At 42.9% G+C, this 25,416-nt stretch overlaps 4 protein-coding genes across 6 annotated transcripts in view; all 4 read left to right on the top strand.

Annotated features, from left to right (window-relative positions):
• The window catches only part of LOC103874998 (probable disease resistance RPP8-like protein 4), a 28,053-nt gene extending 10,768 nt beyond the window's left edge, over positions 1–17,285 (top strand). The window contains exons 1-5 of one of the 3 annotated variants that reach the window (XM_033273731.1): positions 14,338–14,353; positions 14,549–15,457; positions 15,559–15,705; positions 15,860–16,942; positions 17,058–17,285. In XM_033273731.1, coding sequence (XP_033129622.1) covers positions 14,551–15,457; positions 15,559–15,705; positions 15,860–16,932 — 2,127 coding nt within the window. In that variant the 5' untranslated portion in view covers positions 14,338–14,353; positions 14,549–14,550 and the 3' untranslated portion in view covers positions 16,933–16,942; positions 17,058–17,285. Of the gene's footprint in view, positions 1–14,337; positions 14,354–14,540; positions 15,458–15,558; positions 15,706–15,859; positions 16,943–17,057 lie in introns of those variants that run through there. The other 2 variants (XM_033273732.1, XM_033273733.1) reach the window with 2 other exon arrangements.
• The window catches only part of LOC103875039 (probable disease resistance RPP8-like protein 2), a 70,453-nt gene extending 53,163 nt beyond the window's left edge, over positions 1–17,290 (top strand). Inside the window, exon 6 of the transcript XR_004448671.1 lies at positions 17,105–17,290. The gene's annotated coding sequence lies outside the window, so the exon portion shown is untranslated. The remainder of the gene's footprint in view (positions 1–17,104) is intronic.
• Positions 17,291–17,920: 630 nt separating this feature from the next.
• Positions 17,921–20,468, top strand: LOC117125740 (LRR receptor-like serine/threonine-protein kinase RCH1). The gene is made up of 4 exons (XM_033273570.1): positions 17,921–18,201; positions 18,293–18,521; positions 18,585–18,654; positions 19,975–20,468. Exons 1-4 carry the CDS (start codon positions 17,921–17,923, stop codon positions 20,466–20,468), a joined length of 1,074 nt encoding a protein of 357 aa, XP_033129461.1.
• On the top strand, positions 18,397–23,820 carry LOC103875040. Its single transcript, XM_033273748.1, has 2 exons — positions 18,397–18,654; positions 19,975–23,820. The coding sequence occupies exon 2, from the start codon at positions 21,074–21,076 to the stop codon at positions 22,784–22,786; it is 1,713 nt and encodes a 570-aa protein (XP_033129639.1). The 5' UTR covers positions 18,397–18,654; positions 19,975–21,073; the 3' UTR covers positions 22,787–23,820.
• Positions 23,821–25,416: the final 1,596 nt, after the last annotated feature.

Here is a 25,416-nt window from a genome sequence, read left to right as displayed (position 1 = left end):
TTTTTTCTGCGTAACTTGCTTTGATCTGTCTTCTTTGCGCTCTGTTGTAGTCGAATCAGATAAAAAAAACAAAACATATTTGGATTATTAAGAAATCTTGTTTCACGAAGTTGAGGCATTTACTCATCTTATTATTAGTTTGTTTATGTTGAAAATCAAACCCCTTTGATCACCATAGACTTCAAGAATCCATGACTTAGCTTCTATCAAAGAACACAAACGAGTTGACCTTTTTAATCTGATCGACCATGGCTTGGCTGTACACGGATCTCACTCACCGTTGGTTACAATCCGATCAACCTTACAAGAAGAACAAAAGAGCTTCAAAGAATCCGATCACTTCAAGAATCCATGACTTCAAGAATCCATGACTTAGCTTCTATCAAAGAACACAAACGAGTTGACCTTTTTAATCTGATCGACCGTGGTGTGGCTTTACACGGAGCTCAATCACCGTTGGTTACAATCCGATCAACCTTACAAGAAGAACACAAGAGCTTCAAGAATCCGATCACTTCAAGAATCCATGACTTCAATAATCCATGACTTAGCTTCTATCAAAGAACACAAACGAGTTGACCTTTTTAATCTGATCGACCGCAGCGTGGCTGTACATGGAGCTCAATCACCGTTGGTTACAATCCGATCAACCTTACAAGAAGAACACAAGAGCTTCAAATATTCCGATCACTTCAAGAATCCATGACTTTCAAGAATCCATGTCTTAGCTTCTATCAAAGAAACACAAACGAGTTGACCTTTTTAATCTGATCGACCGTGGCGTGGCTGTACACGGAGCTCAATCACCGTTGGTTACAATCCGATCACCTTACAAGAAGAACACAAGAGCTTTAAAGAATCCGATCACTTCAAGAATCCATGACTTCAAGAATCCATGACTTAGCTTCTATCAAAGAACACAAGCGAGTTGGCCTTTTTAATCTGATCGACCGCGGTGTGGCTGTACATGGAGCTCAATCACTGTTGGTTACAATCCGATCAACCTTACAAGAAGAAACACAGAGCTTCAAAGAATCCGATCACTTCAAGAATCCATGACTTCAAGAATCCATGACTTAGCTTCTATCAAAGACACAAACGAGTTGACCTTTTTAATCTGATCGACACACAGCGTGGCTGTAACGGAGCTCAATCACCGTTGGTTACAATCCGATCAACCTTGCTTCAAAGAATCCGATCACTTCAAGATCCATGACTTCAATAATCCATGCTTAGCTTCTATCAAAGAACACAAACGAGTTGACCTTTTAAATCTGATCGACTGTGGCGTGGCTGTACACGGAGCTCAATCACGTTGGTTACAATCCGATCACCTTACAAGAAGAATGTGGGAACCGAAATTCGCACTGTCGATTTCCGTTTAAATAAGGAAACTAAGAAAACCCTAGTTTCCCAGAGGACCCGGATATCTGTTAATTACCACACGTCAAGCAATCAGAACACGAGAATAACAACGATAAAAATAAGAAATCGAAAAGAGAGCAAAGTAGATCTTATTCCGAATCTGCGTATGAGCGTTACAACAAGGTATAAGCCTGGGCTCGAGAGCTGTCGGCGAGATTCCTAGTTCTAGCAACCCTAAGACGGCTAAACCTAATTGAGTCGCAGCTCGAAATAACAAAAACGGAAAGTTGCCTAAATCGCTCTAAGTGCTAAGTTTGCTCTGAAAAAGTCTCTTCTCTGCTCCTCGCCTAGGACTCCTTATATACTAGCTCCAAGGTCGGTTTACGCTTTTACTCTTCTGCCCTTAAGCCGTCATAGCATAAAAATGGAGATATTCCATTTTTCCCGATCTTCACAATTATCTTCAAAACTTCCGTATTTATCCGCGGAAACTTGACATTTATCCTTCCTCGCGGGCCAAGCGCGAACCATGCTGTGGTTCACGGGCTTTTGGTTAGGAAAAATCGTAGGATGGGCCTCGAGTCGTGTTTTAGGTCCCTTTGGGCCGTCTTCCGACTCGACACGTTTACTACGATTTTTCCGCGGTTTCTAATCCGCGAAGTTTGATCGATGAATTAGAATAGCGGGAAACATAAACTGAGCTTGCTACGGTCTTCGGGAGATAGCATTCGAAGGTTTGACGAGAATGCAAGGACTGGTGTCGTATCGATGTTCGGAAAGGTTCAATCGCTATACAGCGACCGATCTTTGGCTCGAGCCCGGTCGCTATGTAGCGACCGAGCGACGAGTGCTCTCGTCGCTACGTAGCGACCGAGCTTCGGTTGAGCTCGGTCGCTACGTAGCGACCGAGCGGGACGATCGCTCGGTCGCTACGTAGCGACCGAGCTTTGGCCGAGCTCGGTCGCTACGTAGCGACCGAGCGGGACGATCGCTCGGTCGCTACGTAGCGACCGAGCTTGGCTAGCTCGGTCGCTACGTAGCGACCGAGCGGGACGATCGCTCGGTCGCTACGTAGCGACCGAGCTTTGGCTCGAGCTCGGTCGCTACGTAGCGACCGAGCGGGACGATCGCTCGGTCGCTACGTAGCGACCGAGCTTGGCGAGCTCGGTCGCTACGTAGCGACCGAGCGGGACGATCGCTCGGTCGCTACGTAGCGACCGAGCGGGAGCGATCGCTCGGTCGCTACGTAGCGACCGAGCTTGGCTCGAGCTCGGTCGCTACGTAGCGACCGAGCGGGACGATCGTCGGTCGCTACGTAACGACCTGTTTCGAGCTTTCGTCGGACGTCTCGATTCTTTTCTTTTCGTTCTCTCTTCCGCCAAGTTTTTCGTAAGGAAGAATCTATTTCGAAAAGTACTCTTCGGAGAAACTCTTATTTTCTTCTTCGAACGTTTTGAATGTTTAAATTTGTCGTAACCGTTTTTGACCCCAACAGTTAGCCCCCCAGCCCGTTAGAGTTGTGACTCTAGCGGGCGGATAGATGACTTTGACAAGGTTAAGTGTATTGGAACGAAATTTACAGTTAAAACTCCGCGGAAAAAAGTTGTCGAGGCGACATTCCGAACCCATACTTCTATAAGTAGTGAGCTCTTGTCATTCATTTTCTTCACACCTTTCCTCCTTCATTTTCTTCAAAACCTCTCTAGTTTCATAACTTTCCTTTCAACATGTCTTCCTCCCAAGGTGATAAGAAGGATTCCGACGTCGAGATGGGTGAGGCCACCTCTCTGGCTCCGGTTCCAACTTCTCCGGCGGAAGTGCCGGCTTGTGTTGCCGGTCATCTTTCTTTCCGAGAGAAACTAGTTCGTCGCCAAGCCGAGAAAGAATTGGCTCAGACTGGCTCCGAGTTTCCCGTCTTCCTCCGCGCAGGTCGTTGCCCCGTGTCACGGGACCGGCTTCGCGGCTCTTCCCCCGCAAGTCCTACCTGCGGGATCTTCCACGACTCCGATCCTCGTCGAGGACAAAGAGAAGGCCGCTGACTCTATGCCTCCGCCTCCAGCCAGAAAAGAAATCGTTCTGGCATTGCGTGCTCCTAGCGCTGTCCAGGCTACTCAGCCTAAGAGTCGGAAGAGGAAACTGGCCAAGAGCGGTGACGGGGAGACTTCGCAGCGAGGTGGGTCGAGCCTAGCGTCGGGACTTCGCGGAAAGGTTTGTTTTTTGTTTGAATTCTCGATCGTCTGTCGTGCATTCTTTTCATGGACTTAGTCTTAAGAAATTTTTTTGTTCGCAGTTCATATCGTTGATCGATGGGATGATCAGCGAATGTGGTTCTGAGACCAGTCGTCTTTCCGGGGAGTTGGTGGAGCTTCAGGGCAGATGGTCCGAAACCGAGGCTATGTTGACGGCTGTTGAGGACTCTCACTCTGCGAAAGTGTCGAAGCTCGAGGTTGCGATAGGAGAGCTTGAGAGGGACCTCGGGAAGACGGCGAGTTCTTTGCTTAAGGAAAAGAAAACCAGGAAGGCCAAATCCTCGGAGGTGCGTCTACTCCAGCGTCAGATCGAGAGTGACGCTGGACTAGCGCGCCGCGGGATCCAAGAGGCTACGGATGCCCTTCGTGCGGAGTTTCAGGCTCGCTTGGCGAAGATTTCTGCTTCCCTGGGTTCCCTCGAGCGTATCCGGAGCAGGGATTTCGCTTTGGCGACGATTGAGGGCGGGATGGCCGTGGTTCGGTGTCGCTCCAAAGTGAGACTCCCCCGACCTTGGAGGCCGAAGAGGCCCGACTGTCCGGCTGCAAGGGAGATATGGCGGCCGAGGATGGCGATTTCGATCTCATCCTGGCCGACCTAAAATCCGCTTGCTTCCTTCCGACGTGTCCAGAAGACCCAGAGGGGAAAGATCCAATGGTCGGAGAGAACGGAAGCGACGCGGCTCCAGGCTCGGACGAGGCGGCGGGTGAAGAGGGAGCGTGAGTTCTGAGGGTGACTTGGGTTAGATCTCTTGCGAGAGATTTTTTTTTTTTTTTATGTCTTTATGCTTCGGCCTTGAACGGCCTTGTTTGTATTTCGGGACTGGCCGTGTGTGGCTTTGAATCCCTGCCGCTCCGCGGCTTTATGGTATGATAATCGGATAACGTTTTTTATGAATTTGTGAATAGTGGGGAGGAAGGTGATGAGTTGTCGTCTCATATCCTTCTTCGATTGTGAAATGTTTTATTCGAGACCTGTTTCGAGAGTTCTTCCGCGAGATGTGAACTCTGCGGGGGCGCTGAAGGTATCGAACGTAAACATAGAGGCGTGGTTTAAGAATCTCTTATCTTTTGATATCATGCCTTTGAGATGTTAGAGACCAGTGCGCTGGGTTTAGGGCAAGACCTAGGTTTACTTTCGGTTTAAGGATTGTGCGGTGACTAACCGGCTATCGTTTTTCCTGTCGCGATTTCTTCTGATTCGTCTGATCGTATCGATGTAAAGTCCGCGAAAAGTTCTCGGCTTATACGACTTGTTTGATACGAATCGAGCATCTCTCCGGAGACCGGAAGTGCTAGACCAAAATTTCGGATTTCTTTTATAGCGCTATTATCCTTGTGTCGGATGTAAGAGAGTCATCTCCATGAGATGGCTATGTCTGTTTAGGACGTTTGTGAGTTCGATGTGATCAGCATCGGACTTGGTGGCGTGTGCCGTTGTTTTGATTAATTTGCGCAAAATAAATGTTAATGTGTGCATATATGTGTCTTTTTGCGGAGATTTCGTTTGCTCGGAAGAAACCAATTTTGAGGCATCTTTTGCGACGTCTCGCGATGCTAAAGGTTCGATTCTCCCAAGCGGCCGACCAATTTCCGAAGACCTCGTTGCGATTTCGCGGGTGAGGATGTTTTGATAAGTCGAAAACACCAAAAGTGCGGTAAGAAGTTTTTCGATTTTTTGGGAGTATACGAGTATACGTACCCACTCCCCCCCTTTTAATAAGGGAGGACAGCTGAATTTGCCTTTCGGCAAACTGCCTACGTACTCCTTGCGGAGATCAAGCCGTCTCGTAGTTCAGTGATTGCGAGTTGGTTCGTTTAGTGATAGTATTTTTTGAGATGCATCGCATTCCAGGTTCTAGGGATTTTTATGCCCTGCATGTTGGCTATTTCGTAAGAACCTGGTCGGACGACTTTTTCGATTTTATAGGGACCTTCCCAGTTTGCTCCGAGTTTTCCCGCGTTTCGTTCAGCGGTGTTTTGGAAGACTTTGCGAAGGACCAGATCTCCCTGATTGAACCTTCGGTTCCGTACGTTGGAGTTATAGTATCTCGCAGCGGCGTGCTGGTAGTTTTGAATTCGGATGAGCGCTCGATCCGCGGCGTTCGTTAATGAGGTCGAGATCGTCCAAGAGCATAGCATTGTTGAGTTCCTCTCGTTCGGGTAAGAACCTTCTTCGAACACCGGGAAATTCTACTTCTGCGGGAATCATGCACTCCGCCGTATACCAAGGCGAAGGGAGTTTCTCCCGTTGCTCGCCTTGGGGTGGTACGGTGAGACCAGAGGACTCCCTCGAGTTCGTCGGCCCATCTACCTTTTTTGGCTCCAAGCGTTTCTTCAGTCCGTCGAGAATGGTCTTGTTGATTGTTTCAGCCTGTCCGTTGCACTGCGGATATCTGGGAGTTGACTTGTTGAGTCGTATCTTCCACTTTTCGCAGAATGCCTCGAATCGGGTGGAAATAAATTGAGACCCGTTATCGGTTACGATTTCGTAAGGAACTCCATGCCTACAGATGATGTTTTTCCATACGAAATTCTCGACTTGGACGTCTTTTATACTCGCGTACGAGTCCGCCTCTACCCATTTTGAGAAGAAATCGGTAAGGACTAGAAGGAAACGCTTTTGCTTTGAATTATGCAGAGGTCCGACAATATCCATGGCCCAGCGCATAAAGGGATAAGGCGACGTGATGGAGGAAAGAACTTCGGCGGTTGTCGGATAGTTGGCGCATGCCTTTGGCATTTTTCGCATTTTCGTGCGAATTTTTCGCAATCTCCGATCATTGTTGGCCAATAGTACCCGTGGCGTTTGATTTTCACGGCTAGTGATCTTCCGCCGGAATGGTTGCCGCATGAGCCGGAATGTATTTCCTCCATTACTTTCCTCGCCTTTTCTCCTTCCAGGCACGTCAGGAGCGGTCCGGAGAATCTCCACTTGTAGATTTCGCCGTCCACTGTTACGTAGCGTGCGGCCTGTGTTCGGATCTTGCGAGCTGACCATTTTTCGGCGGGCAGTTGCCCGTCGATAATGTAGTCTCGAATCGTCTGAAGCCATGGGGTATCACAACCGTAATCGGATTGCTCCGATGGTGGTGGTATCGTAATCTCTTCTTCCTCGTCGTCTTGACCCTCTATGAGATTGACAATGACTGGGGGTCCGATACTCGGATGTTCGATGAACTCGACCGGAATTACCCTTTTGAGTCCTGGATCGGAACTTGATGCTAAGGCCGCGAGGGCGTCCGCCTGGACATTCTCGGAACGGGGGATCCGGGTAAGGGCGAAACAGTCGAAGTCTTGAGCTAGACCTTGGACCAGTTTGAGGTACGCGTCCATCCGTTCGTCTCTGGCTTCATATTCTCCGCTGAATTGACTGGCCACTAACTGGGAGTCGCAGTAAGCGTGGAGATTGCGTATTTTTAAGCCGCGAGCCAAACGTAGACCTGCGATCAATGCTTCGTATTCGGCCTCGTTGTTTGAGGCATGGAATTCCAGTCTGAACGATTGTTCCAGGATCTCGCTTGTTGGAGATGTGAGACGGATCCCGATACCCGATCCTTGCTTGGATGAAGATCCGTCGACGTGGAGGAGCCAGGTGGAATTTGGTTCCTCGTTGGTTATTGCTCCCGTTGGAAGTTCGACCAAAAAGTCCGCGAGCACCTGTGATTTTGCGCTCGTCCTTGGTCGGTATTCGATGTCATACTCGCTCAACTCGACCGCCCACTTCGCCAATCGGCCTGATTGACTTGGGCTATGCAAAATTGTCCGTAAGGGAAAAGTCGTGAGGATAACAATCGTGTGGGATTGGAAATATGGTCGTAGTTTTCGGGCCGATGTTACGACCGCGCATGCCAATTTTTCCATCAACGGATACCTAGATTCGGCATCCAGCAAGTTTTGCTTATGTAAAAAATAGGTTTCTGCTCCCCGCGTTCTTCCCTGATCAGGACTCCGCTTACGGCTGTTGCCGATACCGCGATGTACAAGAACAAAGGCTCTCCTTCCACGGGTTTTGCGAGGACTGGAGGAGTAGCTAAATAACGCTTCAGCTGTTGGAAGGCGTTTTCGCACTCTTCCGTCCATTCGAATTTTTTATTTCCTCGCAGGACGTCGTAGAAGGGCAGGCACTTATCTGTTGATCGTGAGATAAATCGGTTAAGTGCTGCGATTCTGCCGGTCAGTCTTTGGACTTCCCGTTTATTCTTCGGCGAAGCCATCTCGATTAGAGCGTTGATCTGTTTTGGATTTGCTTCGATACCGCGGTTGGTGACCAAGTAGCCGAGGAATTCTCCTGATGCCACGGCGAATCTGCATTTCGTCGGGTTGAGCTTCATGTTATGGGAGTTTAGTTGTGCGAAGCATTCTTCGAGATGTGACACGTGATCCCTTGCTTTGAGGGATTTGACAAGCATGTCGTCGATATAAACTTCCATCGTTTTTCCGAGTTGTTTGGAGAACATTCGGTTCACGAGTCGTTGGTAAGTTGCTCCAGCGTTTTTGAGGCCGAAGGGCATTACCTCATAGCAATAGGTTCCGCGATCGGTAATGAACGCAGTCTTCTCACGATCGTCGGGATTCATCCTAATTTGATTATAGCCTGAGAAAGCGTCCATGAAGGATAGGAGTTCGTTGCCCGCCGTTGCTTCTACCAATCGATCGATATGTGGTAGAGGGAAGCTATCCTTTGGACATGCCTTGTTTAGGTCGGTAAAATCTACGCAAACTCGCCACTTCCCGTTTTTCTTTTTGACTACTACGGGGTTGGCGAGCCAGTCGGGGTATCTTACTTCCGTTATCGACCCAACTTTAAGCAGTTTTTCGACCTCATCGTTTACTGCGGTAGCACGTTCGGGTCCCAGCTTCCGTCTTTTCTGTTTGACGGGTTTGAATGTTGGGTCGATGTTCAGCTCGTGACATGTTATGTTAATGTCGATTCCTGGCATATCTTCCGCAGCCCACGCGAAAGTATTAAGGTTCTTTTTAGACAGGTTATGAGTTCTGTCTTTAAAGGCTCGTGGAGATTGGCTCCGATCTCGACGCAGCGTTCTGGGAAGGCTTCGTCGAGACAGATCGTTACCACGGGTTCACAAGTTGGCTCGCGTTTTTCATCTAGAGCTGCGAAGATACGAGATTGCCAGAAGAATTCCGCTGAATCCTGACTTCGCGTATCTTTGCTGGAGGTCTCTTTCTCCGCTTTCTTAGGAGTAATTTCGAGGATCGGTCTCTTTCGTTTTAGTTCCGCGGCGAAACAGACCTGAGAAACTCTTGGATTTCCCCAGATTACCTCGACTCCGTTAGGGGTCGGGAACTTGAGGCAAAGATGGTAGGTTGATGGGATTGCGCGCATGGTGTTCAGCCATGGCGTCCCCATGATAACGTTGTAAGATGCGGGGCGGTCGACGACTAGAAACTCTGTGATGTTTGTCACGGTTCCGGCTTTGACAGCGAGTCTAATCGATCCGTAGGCCATGGTCGTTTCCCCCGAAAGCCCTAGCAGTGGGCTTGGGCATTTTGCGATCTCGGATTGACTGATCCCCATCTTTTCAAGAGTGTCTTTGAAGATGATATCGGCCGAGCTTCCGGTATCGATTAGTACTCTAGCGACGTCGATATCTCGAATCGTCAACTCGATAACAAGGAGATCGTTCCGAGGTTTGGCTCGATCGACCGTTTCTCCCCCCCTGAATGAGATGACATTCGCGCACGTCGAACCTCGCATGTCTGTCCTGATCGTTGAGTGGTTTTTGCGAGTTAGATTGATCCGTAAGTCCCCCTCCTTCTAGCGCCAAACTGTGGGAACCGAAATTCGCACTGTCGATTTCCGTTTAAATAAGGAAACTAAGAAAACCCTAGTTTCCCAGAGGACCCGGATATCTGTTAATTACCACACGTCAAGCAATCAGAACACGAAAATAACAACGATAAAAATAAGAAATCGAAAAGAGAGCAAAGTAGATCTTATTCCGAATCTGCGTATGAGCGTTACAACAAGGTATAAGCCTGGGCTCGAGAGCTGTCGGCGAGATTCCTAGTTCTAGCAACCCTAAGACGGCTAAACCTAATTGAGTCGCAGCTCGAAATAACAAAAACGGAAAGTTGCCTAAATCGCTCTAAGTGCTAAGTTTGCTCTGAAAAAGTCTCTTCTCTGCTCCTCGCCTAGGACTCCTTATATACTAGCTCCAAGGTCGGTTTACGCTTTTACTCTTCTGCCCTTAAGCCGTCATAGCATAAAAATGGAGATATTCCATTTTTCCCGATCTTCACAATTATCTTCAAAACTTCCGTATTTATCCGCGGAAACTTGACATTTATCCTTCCTCGCGGGCCAAGCGCGAACCATGCTGTGGTTCACGGGCTTTTGGTTAGGAAAAATCGTAGGATGGGCCTCGAGTCGTGTTTTAGGTCCCTTTGGGCCGTCTTCCGACTCGACACGTTTACTACGAGTTTTCCGCGGTTTCTAATCCGCGAAGTTTGATCGATGAATTAGAGTAGCGGGAAACATAAACTGAGCTTGCTACGGTCTTCGGGAGATAGCATTGAAGGTTTGACGAGAATGCAAGGACTGGTGTCGTATCAATGTTCGGAAAGGTTCAATCGCTATACAGCGACCGATCTTTGGCTCGAGCCCGGTCGCTATGTAGCGACCGAGCGGAACGAGTGCTCGGTCGCTACGTAGCGACCGAGCTTCGGCTTGAGCTCGGTCGCTACGTAGCGACCGAGCTTGGCTGAGCTCGGTCGCTACGTAGCAACCGAGCTTTGGCTCGAGCTCGGTCGCTACGTAGCGACCGAGCGGGACGATCGCTCGGTCGCTACGTAGCGACCGAGCTTGGCTGAGCTCGGTCGCTACGTAGCGACCGAGCGGGACGATCGCTCGGTCGCTACGTAGCGACCGAGCTTTGGCTCGAGCTCGGTCGCTACGTAGCGACCGAGCGGGACGATCGCTCGGTCGCTACGTAGCGACCGAGCTTGGCTGAGCTCGGTCGCTACGTAGCGACCGAGCGGGACGATCGCTCGGTCGCTACGTAACGACCTGTTTCGAGCTTTCGTCGGACGTCTCGATTCTTTCTTCCGCCAAGTTTTTTCGTAAGGAAGAATCTATTTCGAAAAGTACTCTTCGGAGAAACTCTTATTTTCTTCCTCGAACGTTTTGAATGTTTAAATTTGTCGTAACCGTTTTTGACCCCAACAAAGAACACAAGAGCTTCAAAGAATCTGATCACTTCAAGAATCCATGACTTCAAGAATCCATGACTTAGCTTCTATCAAAGAACACAAACGAGTTGGCCTTTTTAATCTGATCGACCGCAGCGTGGCTGTACATGGAGCTCAATCACCGTTGGTTACAATCCGATTAACCTTACAAGAAGAACACAAGATCTTCAAAGAATCCGATCACTTCAAGAATCCATGACTTTCAAGAATTCATGTCTTAGCTTCTATCAAAGAACACAAACGAGTTGACCTTTTTATTCTGATCGACCGTGGCGTGGCTGTACACGGAGCTCAATCACCGTTGGTTACAATCCGATCAACCTTACAAGAAGAACACAAGAGCTTCAAAGAATCCGATCACTTCAAGAATCCATGACTTCAAGAATCCATGACTTAGCTTCTATCAAAGAACACAAACGAGTTGGCCTTTTTAATCTGATCGACCGCGGTGTGGCTGTACATGGAGCTCAATCACTGTTGGTTACAATCCGATCAACCTTACAAGAAGAACACAAGAGCTTCAAAGAATCCGATCACTTCAAGAATCCATGACTTCAAGAATCCATGACTTAGCTTCTATCAAGAACACAAACGAGTTGACCTTTTTAATCTGATCGACCACAGTGTGGCTGTACACGGAGCTCAATCACCGTTGGTTACAATCCGATCAACCTTACAAGAAGAACACAAGAGCTTCAAAGAATCCGATCACTTCAAGAATCCATGACTTCAATAATCCATGACTTAGCTTCTATCAAAGAACACAAACGAGTTGACCTTTTTAATCTGATCGACCGCGGTGTGGCTGTACACGGAGCTCAATCACCGTTGGTTACAATCCGATCAACCTTACAAGAAGAACACAAGAGCTTCAAAGAATCCGATCACTTCAAGAATCAATGACTTAGCTTCTATCAAAGAACACAAACGAGTTGACCTTTTTAATCTGATCGACCGCATCGTGGCTGTACACGGAGCTCAATCACCGTTGGTTACAATCCAATCAACCTTACAAGAAGAAGTTAAGAGAATAAAAACCCAAGAGAACCCAAGATACTTAAGCGAATGCCGTCTCTCACATCTCTCTTTTTCACTGTGAACTGCCTTAGAACTGTGAAGTTCCAGCTCCAAACTTGGTAAATATCCATCTCCAGTGACCTGCATAAGAAACCTTATGTACAGCAACCACTTAAACAAATTTAATCATCTTAATTAATAATCAATGAACCAGACATAATGCTAAGGATACTTCAGCTGTGTAAACCACACTGCTTCTAGAAGACTCTTGGCATTCTAATGCCCCTTTGAGTATCATAACCAGCTTTCACACAAACTGGTGTTAAGCTAATACTCTCCATTGATCCCCTATCGATCTTTGATATACCTGAGAAACCATTCAAGAATATCTCATTAACAAGACTAATGAATTTAGAAATTGTTAAACCAAGAGACAACTCTAAAAGCTAGCACTTAGGAGTTCAACAATCACACAGATTTCATCATGGTTTCTATCAAACACCATAAAACTGTTTCAGCAATTATATATAGCCTTTATATCTATGCAAACCTGATTCCTCTTGTCGACTCATTTGATTCACCTCGTGCACTGAGTTTAAAATCAAATTACTCATGAATCATATGCAAAAACCAGAAACATACATGTTCCCATCATGAACCAATCTTCGATTCAAACCTGCAAAACAATCTCAACAAAACCTTTAGGTTAGTAAGCAATGCATTTTTGTAATTACATCCATCTGTCTAGCCAACTAAGCCTTAAAACCAACTTGTACCGCTGTTGGATGTCAACAGATCACGCCTCACAGCTCCACCTAGTTGTGAATACCTTCGATATAAGTTCCTTGTCCAATTCCCTGAGCAAACAGACCAGTACCAGTAGCTTGTAGTTCACCCCTTGTACGTTTTAACCATATATCTCATCAACAGAACATGTGATGCTCCTGAGATATTCTCTACAGCTTCTTCCACATCAAACTCGAGCTCATGATGTGTGTCTTCAACAGTAACAGACCTGCAACACATTCAACAGTGTGCATAATCCATCAAAATCTTTGCTTCTTTGCCTCCTGCTTTTCGCAGACTTGAACCAACTCTTTCCTCTAGCATCCTTTACATTGAGCTTCCACACTTGATCAACCTGTAAGTGTATTTCTTCTGAGAAGATTACTGCTGACTTCCTCCTGCTGCAAATAGACAACTTTATGCAGCCTTCTGTGTTTCACTGATCTTACTTCCATTAAATTTAGAGACTTCCTGATCATATTCTGATTTTTGCAAAACTCCGACTGATTCTTCATCAATCTTCACTCCAGGCCAGAAGAAATTTTTTTTGACTTTTCTTCTAATACAGCCAACATGAACCTCTGTGCACTGCTGTTTATACCAACAGGACATGCTGCATGACACCCAATATCACGAAGACTTTGGACAGACAACCAAGGCTCAGCCCACTGCAAGATAACCCTGAGAAAACTTCACATACTCAAACATATGCAGCCTCTTAAACTCCATCAGATCCTCCTTTGATGTTCAACGTTCTGAGAAGGCAAGACTCCTTCTGAAAATATAGTTCCACCTCGGAAACAAACCCATTCTGAATGTATTTCGCTCTCTGTAATACCAATTGCTCCACCTGGAACAATAACCATTTAAGAGACACACTCACGCGACTTTAACCTCAGCTTCACTTCTCTTTACGTGGATCTTCTATCAGTCTTAAGACTTTGACTGTATATACATGGTTCATTCCTTGAAATTTTGTCAGAGACTGGACACAAACTTTTATACCACAGTCCTTCAAACTAGTTCTTTGTACAAGAAGATCACAATAACTCTAATCTGAACGAAGCTTCCACTTTTGGCATTGATCCACCAAAGTGATCAGACACTGAAATGTCTAAGTCATATCAACTTATGACAAGCTGTTAAACTCTTATAGCCTTAGACTCAACTCAATACACAACAATATATTTTTTCTGGCTTGACCATATCAGAACTCATGCCTCCTGCTATCAACCATGTCTTCACCATTCTCAACTGCATTAGTCTCACCTCTATTGTAGACAGAAATTCCACAACTTACAAAAGGCAGACACATAAATACTGATACGAGACCTCCTATGAAGACATTAAACCTTGAGTATCCACGTGTGAGCTTCCCTATACCCAGCTTATCCATCTTCTTTAGATTTAGGTCCTTTAAATCTTTAGAACCAGAAACCATTTGATTTCTACGACACTGATTTTTTCTATCAGATTTCACCTGTCATCCTTCCTGTCAAGTTAAAACACATGTTCTTTGTGTCACAATAGCTCTTACTTGGGATTGACTCAATTTCTCCAACACGCCACAAAATCCTGCTTCACTCAGCTTCCACATGCATTATTACAGATAGAAGCGACTGCAAAAGTTGACTTGCTCTTTCATTGCAACTCATATCTCTTCTTCCAAAGAACGTCGCTGAAAGGTAAATCAGATAGAACCGAGTTGCAGATCTGTTTCATAAAAGGTATATCACGTTTTTCTACATCATATTTGTCGACTTAACTTGCTTCGATCTGTCTTTTGCCCTCTATTATGGTCGAATCAGATTTAAAAATAAAATAAAATTATTTCATTAAAAATAAGTTAAGAAAAAAAGTTCCTCTGACAGATTTTGTATTATTTTGTTGGCTTATGTGTTGACGGTGGAACAGGAAATCAGTGATGGCTGAGATAGTTGTGTCAGTGCTGGCTGAGGGAGTTGTGGCGTTTGGAGTGGAGAAACTCTGGGACCTCCTGAGTCGAGAATCTGAGCGATTACAGGGAGTGCATGAGCATGTTGCTGATCTAGAACGTCAGATGAGAAAGTTACAGTCATTGTTGAAAGATGCAGATGCCAAGAAACATGAGAATGAAGTAGTGAGAAACTTCTTGGAAGATGTCAAAGACATTGTTTATGATGCTGAAGATATAATCGAATCCTTTGTTTTGAAAGAATCTAGTGGTGGCGAAAAAGGGATCAAGAGGCGTCTGAAAAGACTTTCTTGTTTCTTAGTGAATCGCCGAAATGTTTCTATAGGCATTGAAGGCATAACTAAGAGACTGTCTGAGGTTGTTGCGGAGATGCAGAATTTTGGAATAAAAGAAATCATGAGCGATGGCCGTTCACTGTCTCTAAAAGAGAGACAAAGGGTGCAAAGGGAGATCCGACAAACATTTCCGAAGAGTTCTGAAAAGGGCCTTGTTGGGGTGGAAGAGAGTGTTGAAGAATTGGTTGGTCATTTGGTGAAAAAAGATAACATTCAAGTGGTTTCCATATCAGGGATGGGTGGTATTGGTAAAACCACGCTGGCGAGACAAGTTTTTCATCATGACATTGTTCGACGTCATTTTGATGGATTCGCATGGGTATGTGTTTCAAAAGAGTTTCAGCGGAAGGATATTTGGCAAAAGATCTTGAAATATCTTATCACAATTGATGAGGACGTCAAACAGATGGATGAGAATGAGCTCCAGGCTAAGCTCTTTCTATTGTTGGGAACACGAACACCTAGACATTTAATTGTCTTAGATGATGTATGGAAAAAAGAAGACTGGGATAGAGTAAAAGACGCTTTCCCCCAAGAAAGAGGCGAGCTCTTTAATTTGTACATACATTACTTGAGTGCTTCCCTTAGCAATTTCATAAATGCGTTTTTAATCCCTGACATAAAATATAAATACAATTTGCAGGTTGGAAAATGATTCTTACTTCTCGCGATGAAGGTGTTGGTTTACATGCAGACCCAACATGTTTTGCCTTTACACCAACAATCCTTACTCCCGAGGAAAGTTGGGAGCTATGTGAGCAGATAGCCTTATCGAGAAGAGACAAAACTGGTACGTTTATATATAAGAATCTTATTAATCCGTTACGACACATAATGTGATATCTCTTACCTCCTATTATCAAAAATCTTGTGGAGTAGTTCAGGGATGTACATATATGGTTCATGGCTATTATCTTATAATATATGCTTTTTTTTTTTTGCAGAATTTATTGTTGATAAAGAACTGGAAGCTATGGGTAAAAAAATGGTTAAATATTGTGGAGGACTACCGTTAGCTGTTAAAGTGCTGGGAGGCTTGTTAGCTAACAAGAAGTATACGGTTGAAGACTGGAAAAGAGTATATGACAATATTCATTTGAGATTTTTGAGCTTAAACGTGACTTCGGGATCTCATCTACCATCTTCTCTACGGAATCTAAAGCTTCTACTCTATTTGAGATTATCCTCCAGTGGGTATGTTTACGTGCCAAATATCTTTAAAGAGATGGTCGAGTTGAGGTTCCTGTTCCTACCCTTTTATATGAAAAATAAAACAAAGCTGGAATTGGGTAAGCTAGTGAACCTGGAGCTTTTGGGGTGTTTCCGATCGAAAAGTGGTAGCATCATAGACCTCTGCGGCATGACTAGGCTCAGGACTCTCGAAGTAGTTCTCGAAGGCAAGTATACTTGTGAAATTCTAGCGTCATCTCTCCGTGAATTAAGAAACCTGGATAAGCTTAGCTTGATCTCCTTGAGCGAATCCGATGTGGCTCCTGATGTGGATTTCATTTGGAATTTCATTCATCTAAGGGATTTGGTGATGTCGATGCATATGCCAAGGCTTCCTGAGCACTCTCGATTCCCTCCAAACCTTGCACACATATCTCTAGGTGAATGCAGAATGGAGGAGGACCCACTCCCGATTCTGGAAAAGTTGCTTCATTTAAAGTCTGTTATATTATGCTTTGATGCTTTCGCAGGGAGGAAAATGGTGTGTTCAAAAGGTGGATTCCCTCAATTACATAAGCTAGATTTAGTGGTTCTAAAAGAGTTGGAAGAGTGGGAAATCGAAGAAGGGTCGATGTCATGTCTTCGTACTTTGTCTATAGGATTTTGTGGCAAGTTGAAGGAGATACCGGAAGGGCTGAAGTATATAATCTCTTTAAAGGAACTGATAATTTCAGGTATGAACAAGGAGTGGAAGGGGAAATTGGAATCAGGTGGGGAAAGTTACTACAAAGTCCAACACATTCCTAGTGTTCAATTCAACTATGATAGCGACGAATCAGAAGAATAAAACGTCTCAGGTATATATTTTTGGTATAATGTTCCATATTGTTCGTTTTGTTGGTTATGTATCGATCCTCTGAAGTTTAGTGTGAAAGTCTCAACTATCTAACCTTTTTATTACTTGGTTTTCAGGGGTACCTACTCAGAATCAGTACCCACTATTTATTGTGTGATGGGACATATAAGTCGTTTTTGTTTGTGTTGATGTATGAAGTTTACTTCTTGTCTGCGATATTCCGTTTATCTATTCCATGCTCACTCGCTGTAATGCTAAGTTTGAAATACATTCTGTATGTCGAACCATATTTTCTTCAATGTCTCCCTTTTTTGTATGACAATGCTTTGATAGTGATCATTGAACATGATTTTATCATTTGGTTTAACGAAGATCAAGAGATGGAGGAGTCAACAACAGCTTTGACACCAAACATCTAGTTAACCTAAAATTTACAATTACCTTGATAGTATAAACATCGGTCACAAAAAAAATCTTTATCTTTTGGCAAATTGATAGGCATTAGTGTAGTAATACACGGAGTTTTACTCTTGAAACGAGGAAGAATCTTGAACGCTTGGCTCAGGTCTCGAATACAAACAAACCATCTTACAATCCTGACTGTATTGACACAAACTATTATGCAAAACCACATTCTTGATCTCAGCAGTAACAACATCTCTTGGTCAATGCAGGAATCTTCAGCTTCTTGATCTCAGCAGTAACAACATCTCTTGGACCCATACCTGAAGAACTCTTTGACATTGAAAATCTAGACATTGCCTTAAACTTGAGCTGGAACTCATTAGATGGCTTCATCCCGGCGAGGATCTCAGCTCTTAACCGATTATCCGGGCTGGATATATCGTACAACATGCTTTCAGGCCACCTCTTTTCCCTGTCCGGTCTTAAAAACTTGGTTTCTTTGAACATCTCTCACAATAGATTCTCAGGTTTTCTTCCAGACAGTAAAGTGTTCAGACAAAGGATAGAAGAAGAGATGGAAGGACATAATGGACTCTGTTCCAAAGGCTTCAGGTCTTGTTTATTCAGTAATGGTACACGGCTAAGCACACAGCCTGGTGAAGATTTTGTGCACTGTACTCAAGATAGCCATTGGATTGCTAATCAGTTTGACAGCGGTTCTAGCGGTATTAGGCGTGTTAGCGGTTTTAAGGGCAAGGCAAATGATTCAAGACGACAACGATTCAGCGAAGGGAGAAAACCTATGGACATGGCAATTTCACACCTTTTCAGAAACTCAACTTCACGGTTGAACATGTACTCATGTACAGAGCAGAGATGGCTAACCAATAAGTCATCGCAGTGAAAAAGCTCTGGCCAGTGAAGTCAAGACACTTGGTTCCATCAGACACAAGAACATTGTACGGTTCTTGGGATGTTGTTGGAACAAGAAGAACACGAGGCTTCTTATGTATGATTATATGTCGAATGGGAGTTTGGGAAGTTTTCTTCACGAGGGGAGTGGTGAATGTAGCTTAGGATGGGAGGTTAAGTACAGGATTATACTTGGTGCAGCTCAGGGTTTAGCTTACTTGCATCATGACTGTGTTCCTCCCATTGTTCATAGAGACATCAAGGCTAATAATATTCTCATTGGCCCAGATTTTGAGCCCTATATTTGAGATTTTGGTCCTGCTAAGCTTGTTGATGATGGTGACTTTGCTCGTTCTTCCAAAACCATTGCTGGTTCCTATGGTTACATAGCTCCAGGTACTCTCCACATTTTTTTTATCATATGTACTACATTACTAGGTGTTTTGCCCGCACTTGCGGGCTTAATAATTTTATAAAATTTTGTAAAAAAATATATTATCAATTCAAAAATTTTGAATAAGTTATTTTCATACTTTTTAAATATTTAATAACTAATCTAACATTAAATTATCTATATACGCTAAAGTTTTTTATTTTAATAAAATATCTATAATTATGTAAAATAATCCTCAAAATATTTATATATACATAAAACTATATACATGAATTTATATTTATTTTAATATAATAAAGTAAACGATAGAAGATTTATGGGGTTTTAACGTTAAAACCCCTCAACTAAATTTGTTTTATATTGACATGTAATAAAAATTATCTAAAATTATCTATTAAAATTAATAATTGAGTATAAAATATGATTAATATTTTTTGAATAATATTAGGTTATATGTTTTCTGTGTGTTTTTAGTTTTAAATTTTTAGTATTTAAATTTTTTATTAAAATATGTTTTCGGATAACAACACAAAATATATAGGAATTATCTTTTATTTTAAAATATATCTTTCAGATTTTGGATAAGTTTTTTTATTATTAATTAATAATAACTTATCTAACCAAATAATTTTAAATTTGTTTTTATATTTTAGTTAATTTAGAGATTTTATTCATTAAGGGTATACACGATATTAACCACTCTAACTTTTACCGTGAAAGCTCGATTCCAAAAATTTATATGTTTTCTGTGTGTTTTTAGTTTTAAATTTTTAGTATTTAAATTTTTTATTAAAATATGTTTTCGGATAACAACACAAAATATATAGGAATTATCTTTTATTTTAAAATATATCTTTCAGATTTTGGATAAGTTTTTTTATTATTAATAATAACTTATCTAACCAAATAATTTTAAATTTGTTTTTATATTTTAGTTAATTTAGAGATTTTATTCATTAAGGGTATACACGATATTAATCACTCTAACTTTTAACGTGAAAGCTCGATTCCAAAAATTTACTTCGCAAATAATAATATAGATTACTATAAATAGTAGTCAGTATTGGAAGACATTCCGGTTTATTGTTTGGTTTATATGTCGGTCTCTGGTTACTAGCAACCAAAGTTCAGAAAATAGCTAATAGTATTGGCAGACCGATTTTTTGAATGCCTAGATTGATTTTTTTTAAACGTTTAAAGGAAAATCATCTCGTTTACGTTCGATTTACCCTCTACGATCTAAACCGATTTGTATAACACTCCTAGCAACATATATCAATCGGACATACATGACACAGTCTTCTAATACTTATACTATGCAGAATACGGATATTCATTGAAGATAGGAGAGAAAAGTAACGTGTATAGCTACGGAGTTGTGGTCCTAGAGGTACTAACGGGGAAGCAACCGATCGATCCAACGATACAAGACGGACTACACATAGTAGACTGGGTCAAGAAGATGAGAGATATACAAGTAATCGACAAAGGATTGCTAGCAAGACCAGAGTGTGACGTCCAAGAGATGATGCAGACGCTAGGAGTTGCGCTTCTCTGCGTTAACACAATGCCCGAAGACAGGCCCACAATGAGAGATGTGGCTGCTATGCTTAGTGAGATACGTCAAGAAAGAGAGGAGTCAACGAAAGGTGTTGAAAATAATGGTTGCTCGGGAAGCTGTAACAACAATGGAGGAGAACGAATAGATGATTCTTCACCTTCCTCTGTTGTGCAGCAAACGGCTAAGTATTTGAGAAACAGTAGCAAGAGTTTCTCTGCGTCGTCTTTGATGTACTCTTCTTTCTACTACTACTAGTAATGCTAGAACAAGTTTTCTACTTTTAGAGATTGTGGTTATCTTTGACGTTGTGATTAACTCTGTGTTACAAACCAAGAAATAAAAACAGAACAATAATCTGGAATATACTATGTGAAAATGTCTTTTTTGTTTGATATGAACTATGTTTTTATATCTATTAGCATATAGATTATATATGACCGTTGGGAAGTTTCCTTTAGCTAACCAACTGGTTTAGTAGTGGTTTAGTTTCCCTTAGCTTAAACCGCTCGTGTATATATATTGAACCAATGTACATTTTGAGAATTAATTAGAAATCTTTTATCATACTTCATCTTCTTCAATATGGTATCAGAGCACAAAACGATCTTCTGATTCTGTTACTCGAGTTTCTTTTTCATCATGAGCGTTTCGATTTCACAGATTCTGTTTGGTCTCTGTACTCGCTTCGTGATTGATTTCTTCGAGTTTCTTGGATTCGTTCTGCTCGTTCTTGGTTCACTTTCGTTCAGATTCATCGATTGAGCTGATTTGAGTTCACTGGAGCTCGTTCTGAGCTATTTGGAGTTCGTTTCTACGTGGATTCTTTCTTTTTCCGTTCTATTCCGGCGATTGCGGCGTTAATGGCGAATGCGACGGATCTTGACGATAATCACACCTCTCGGGATCACTATGAGAATCCTTATTACCTTCATACTTCAGATCATGCTGGATTGGTACTTGTTACTGATCGATTGACTTCTGGATCTGAGTTTCATTCGTGGAGACGCTCGATACGTATGGCATTGAATGTTCGTAACAAACTTGGATTCATTGACGCCACGATTCCTCAACCTCCACCGAGTGATCGTCATGCTGGTTCTTGGTCAAGATGTAACGACATGGTGGCGACTTGGCTTATTAACTCTGTTTCCAAGAAGATTGGTCAAAGTCTTTTGTTCATGCCTACGGCTGCAGCTATTTGGACGAACCTTATGTCTCGTTTTAAGCAAGATGACGCTCCTCGGGTGTATGAGATAGAGCAGCGTCTTAGCTCGATTCAACAAGGTTCAATGGATGTGAGTACTTACTATACTGAGCTTGTTACACTATGGGAAGAGCATAAGAATTATGTGGACTTGCCAGTTTGTACTTGTGGCCATTGTGAGTGTGATGCAGCTATGCTTTGGGAGAGATTGCAACAACGGAGTCGTGTAACTAAGTTCCTTATGGGACTCAATGAAGCTTATGAACCGACGCGTCGTCATATCCTCATGTTGAAGCCAATTCCGATGATTGATGATGTGTTCAACATGGTATCTCAAGATGAAAGGCAGAAGAACTTAAAGCCTACTATCAAGCCTGATGCCGTTGTGTTCCAGACCTCAGCTTCTCCTGATGCAGCTCCTATTGGTTATTATAATGGACCACTTGATAATGCTGCTTATGCTGCACAATATCGTCCTTATAACAAGATGGTTTGCACACACTGTGGTCGAACTGGTCATACTATTCAGAAATGCTACAAGTTGAATGGTTACCCTCCAGGACACAAACTGCATAACCGTTCCTCTACTCAAGCTCCATCTCGTAGCAATCTTCAGAATGGTCAACGTAGCTCTCTTCCGACTCAAGGTTCTCAGCAGCCAGCTAATATAGCAAATGCAGTTGCTTTTTCTGGTGCTAATAGCTTGGACTTGAGTAAGTTTAGCTCGGAACAAGTGCAGTCTCTGATTAATCAGCTCACCTCTCATGTTCATCCGACACCAACAACGTCTGTTTCTTCGAGTTCTGTGTCGCCTCTTCTCACAGCAACTATAACTTCTCAAGGCTATATGGATCCTCAATCATCTTCTGGTACTGTCTCAATACCCTTTCCGTCTACTAGCCTTCGCTATAATCACAAAGCTCTGACTTTTCAACATAATTGCCTTTCCACACTTTCTTCTCTTCCGCTTGATAGTTGGATTATAGATAGCGGTGCTACTACTCATGTTTGTTCTCAATTGACAATGTTTAGTGAGACTTTTCCTGTGCAGGGTGTGACAGTTTCCTTTCCTGATGGTACTAGTGTTCCTATTACACATACAGGAACCATTCATATCAATGCATCATTGACATTGCATAATGTTTTGCATGTTTCATCTTTTCGTTTCAATTTGATTAGTGTGAGTTCTCTGTTACAACATGCAAACTGCTCTGGTCATTTTTATCCTCGTGAATGCTTTATACAGGACCATACTCGGGACTTGATGATTGGTAAAGGAAATCTTTTCAACAACTTGTACATCCTTGCACCGATTATCACTTCTCCTGCAACGAATTTCTGTGGCTCTTTGCTTGATGGAAACATATAGCATCAACGTTTAGGACATCCTTCACTCACGAAGTTGCAACATATTCCCGGTATTACTGTGTCTAAATCGAGTCTAGATCATTGTTCAGTTTGTCCTTTAGCTAAGCAGAAGAACTTGCCTTATGTTTCTCACAATAATAGGTCATCTTTACCGTTTGATTTAGTTCACTTAGATACTTGGGGTCCATTCTCAGTTGAATCTGTAGAAGGTTATAGATATTTCTTAACGATTGTAGACGATTGTTCTCGTGTAACTTGGATCTATATGATGAGAAATAAAAGTGATGTTCATTCAATCTTTCTCGCCTTTATCAAATATGTTCAAACACAATATCAGTCTGTGATTAAAAAGATTAGAAGTGACAATGCACCTGAACTAGCATTCTCTCAATTAATAACAGATCTTGGTATTGTTCATCAATATTCTTGTGCATATACACCTCAACAAAATTCAGTGGTTGAACGCAAACACCAGCATCTTTTAAATGTAGCTCGTGCTTTACTTTTTCAATCACAAGTTCCTCTTGCTTATTGGAGTGACTGTGTTCTTACAGCTGTGTTTCTCATCAATAGAACACCATCTTTGCTTTTGAACAAACGTTCTCCTTATGAGATTTTGTGTAAGAAAGTACCTGATTACAATTTTTTGCGCACGTTTGGCTGTCTGTGTTATGCTTCGACTTATCCTAAAGATCGAACAAAGTTTACACCTCGTGCTAGTTCTTGTGTGTTTCTTGGATATGCTTCTGGTTACAAAGGTTACAAGGTATTAGATTTAGATACTAATCAGGCTTTTGTTACACGTAATGTTACCTTTCAAGAAACAATATTTCCTTTTAAAACTCAGTCTGCAAGTACTGGTAATGATTCATTGTTTACAGAATCTATTCTGCCTTTGTCTACTCCTGTTTCTTTAGATTGTGGTGCTTCTTTACCTGTTCATACTGCAAGCATTCCATCTTCATTGGTTCCTGAACCTATTGAACCTAGTACTACCACTGGAATGAGGACGATTGTCATGCCTGGTGCAGGATCAGTATCACTTCCTAACACTCGATCGAGACGACAAGGTAAAGCTCCAAGCTATCTTGCTGACTATCATTGTTTTCTTACTCAAATTTCTTCTTCTCCTTCTTCTTTTGATTTACCATCTTCCTCCATTACTTCCTATCCACTTTCTTCTGTTGTCAACTACTCTCGTTTAAAACCCACATATCAGTCTTTTATTCTCTCTTGTACTATTGAGACAGAGCCACGTAATATTCATGAGGCCTTGGCTGATCCTATCTGGAAAAATGCTGTGGGATTGGAGATTACAGCTCTTGAAACGAAGGAGACTTGGACAGTTGTTTCATTACCTCCGGGGAAACATGTCATAGGTTGTCGATGGGTGTTTACGATTAAGTACAAAGCAGATGGTACTGTGGATCGTCCTAAGGTGCGTCTAGTTGCCAAAGGATACACTCAGCTTGAAGGTGTTGATTATATTGACACGTTCTCTCCAGTTGCGAAGCTTGCTAGTGTAAAACTTCTTCTTGGCTTAGCTTCGGCTTTTGGTTGGACTTTAACACAAATGGATGTGTCCAATGCCTTCCTGCATGGTGATTTAGATGAGGAAATCTACATGAGTTTACCTCAGGGTTATACACCCACTGGAGAGCTACCTCCAAATCCGGTCTGTCGTCTTAACAAATCCTTATATGGTTTAAAACAAGCGTCGAGACAGTGGTATTTGTGTTTCTCTCGTGTGATTCTCTCAGCTGGTTTCACACAGTCTCCTGGAGATAACACTCTGTTCATCAAACAGTCTGGTTCTTCATTCATTGCCTTACTAGTATATGTGGATGATATACTAATTGCTTCCAACAATGATGCAGATCTTCAAGATCTTAAGACAGCTCTACACAAGGCTTTTGTTATTAAAGACTTGGGACAACCAAAGTTTTTCTTAGGCTTGGAGATCGCTCGGAATGCCTCTGGCATCTCTGTCTGTCAGCGTAAATATGCCTTGGATATCTTAGAAGCAACGGGCATGCTCGCTTGTAAACCAAGTTCTATTCCTATGGATCCTACTGTCAAGTTGACTAAAACCACTGGTACGCCCTTGGTGAACATCACTCAGTACAGAGAGCTTATTGGACGACTTCTGTATCTCACCATTACGCGACCAGATATCACGTTTGCGGTGAATAATCTGAGTCAGTTTCTCTCTTGTCCCACTGATGTTCATCTCCAAGCAGCTCATAAAGTCTTACGCTACATCAAGAGTAATCCTGGACAAGGTCTTTATTATTCTGCTTCAACAGAGATATGTCTCAATGCTTTCAGTGATGCTGACTGGGCTACATGTCCTGAGACTCGTCGTTCTATATCAGGTTACTGTGTTTATCTTGGATCTTCTCTTCTAACTTGGAAGTCTAAGAAACAACAGACCGTGAGTAGAAGTAGTACTGAAGCAGAGTACCGGAGCATGGCCTTGGCAACTTGTGAGCTTCTTTGGTTGGCTCAGTTGCTGCGTGATTTGAGAGTACAGGTTACAGCTCCTGCTAAGTTGTTCTGTGATAACAAGTCCGCAATGCACATTGCTTCAAACCCTGTCTTTCATGAACGCACGAAGCACGTTGAGATTGA

Source organism: Brassica rapa, chromosome A06 (assembly GCF_000309985.2).
Source record: "Brassica rapa cultivar Chiifu-401-42 chromosome A06, CAAS_Brap_v3.01, whole genome shotgun sequence".
NCBI lineage: Eukaryota > Viridiplantae > Streptophyta > Magnoliopsida > Brassicales > Brassicaceae > Brassica > Brassica rapa.
The sequence above is the reverse complement of the archived record's forward strand: the minus strand, read 5'-3'. Positions and strand labels throughout refer to the sequence as shown.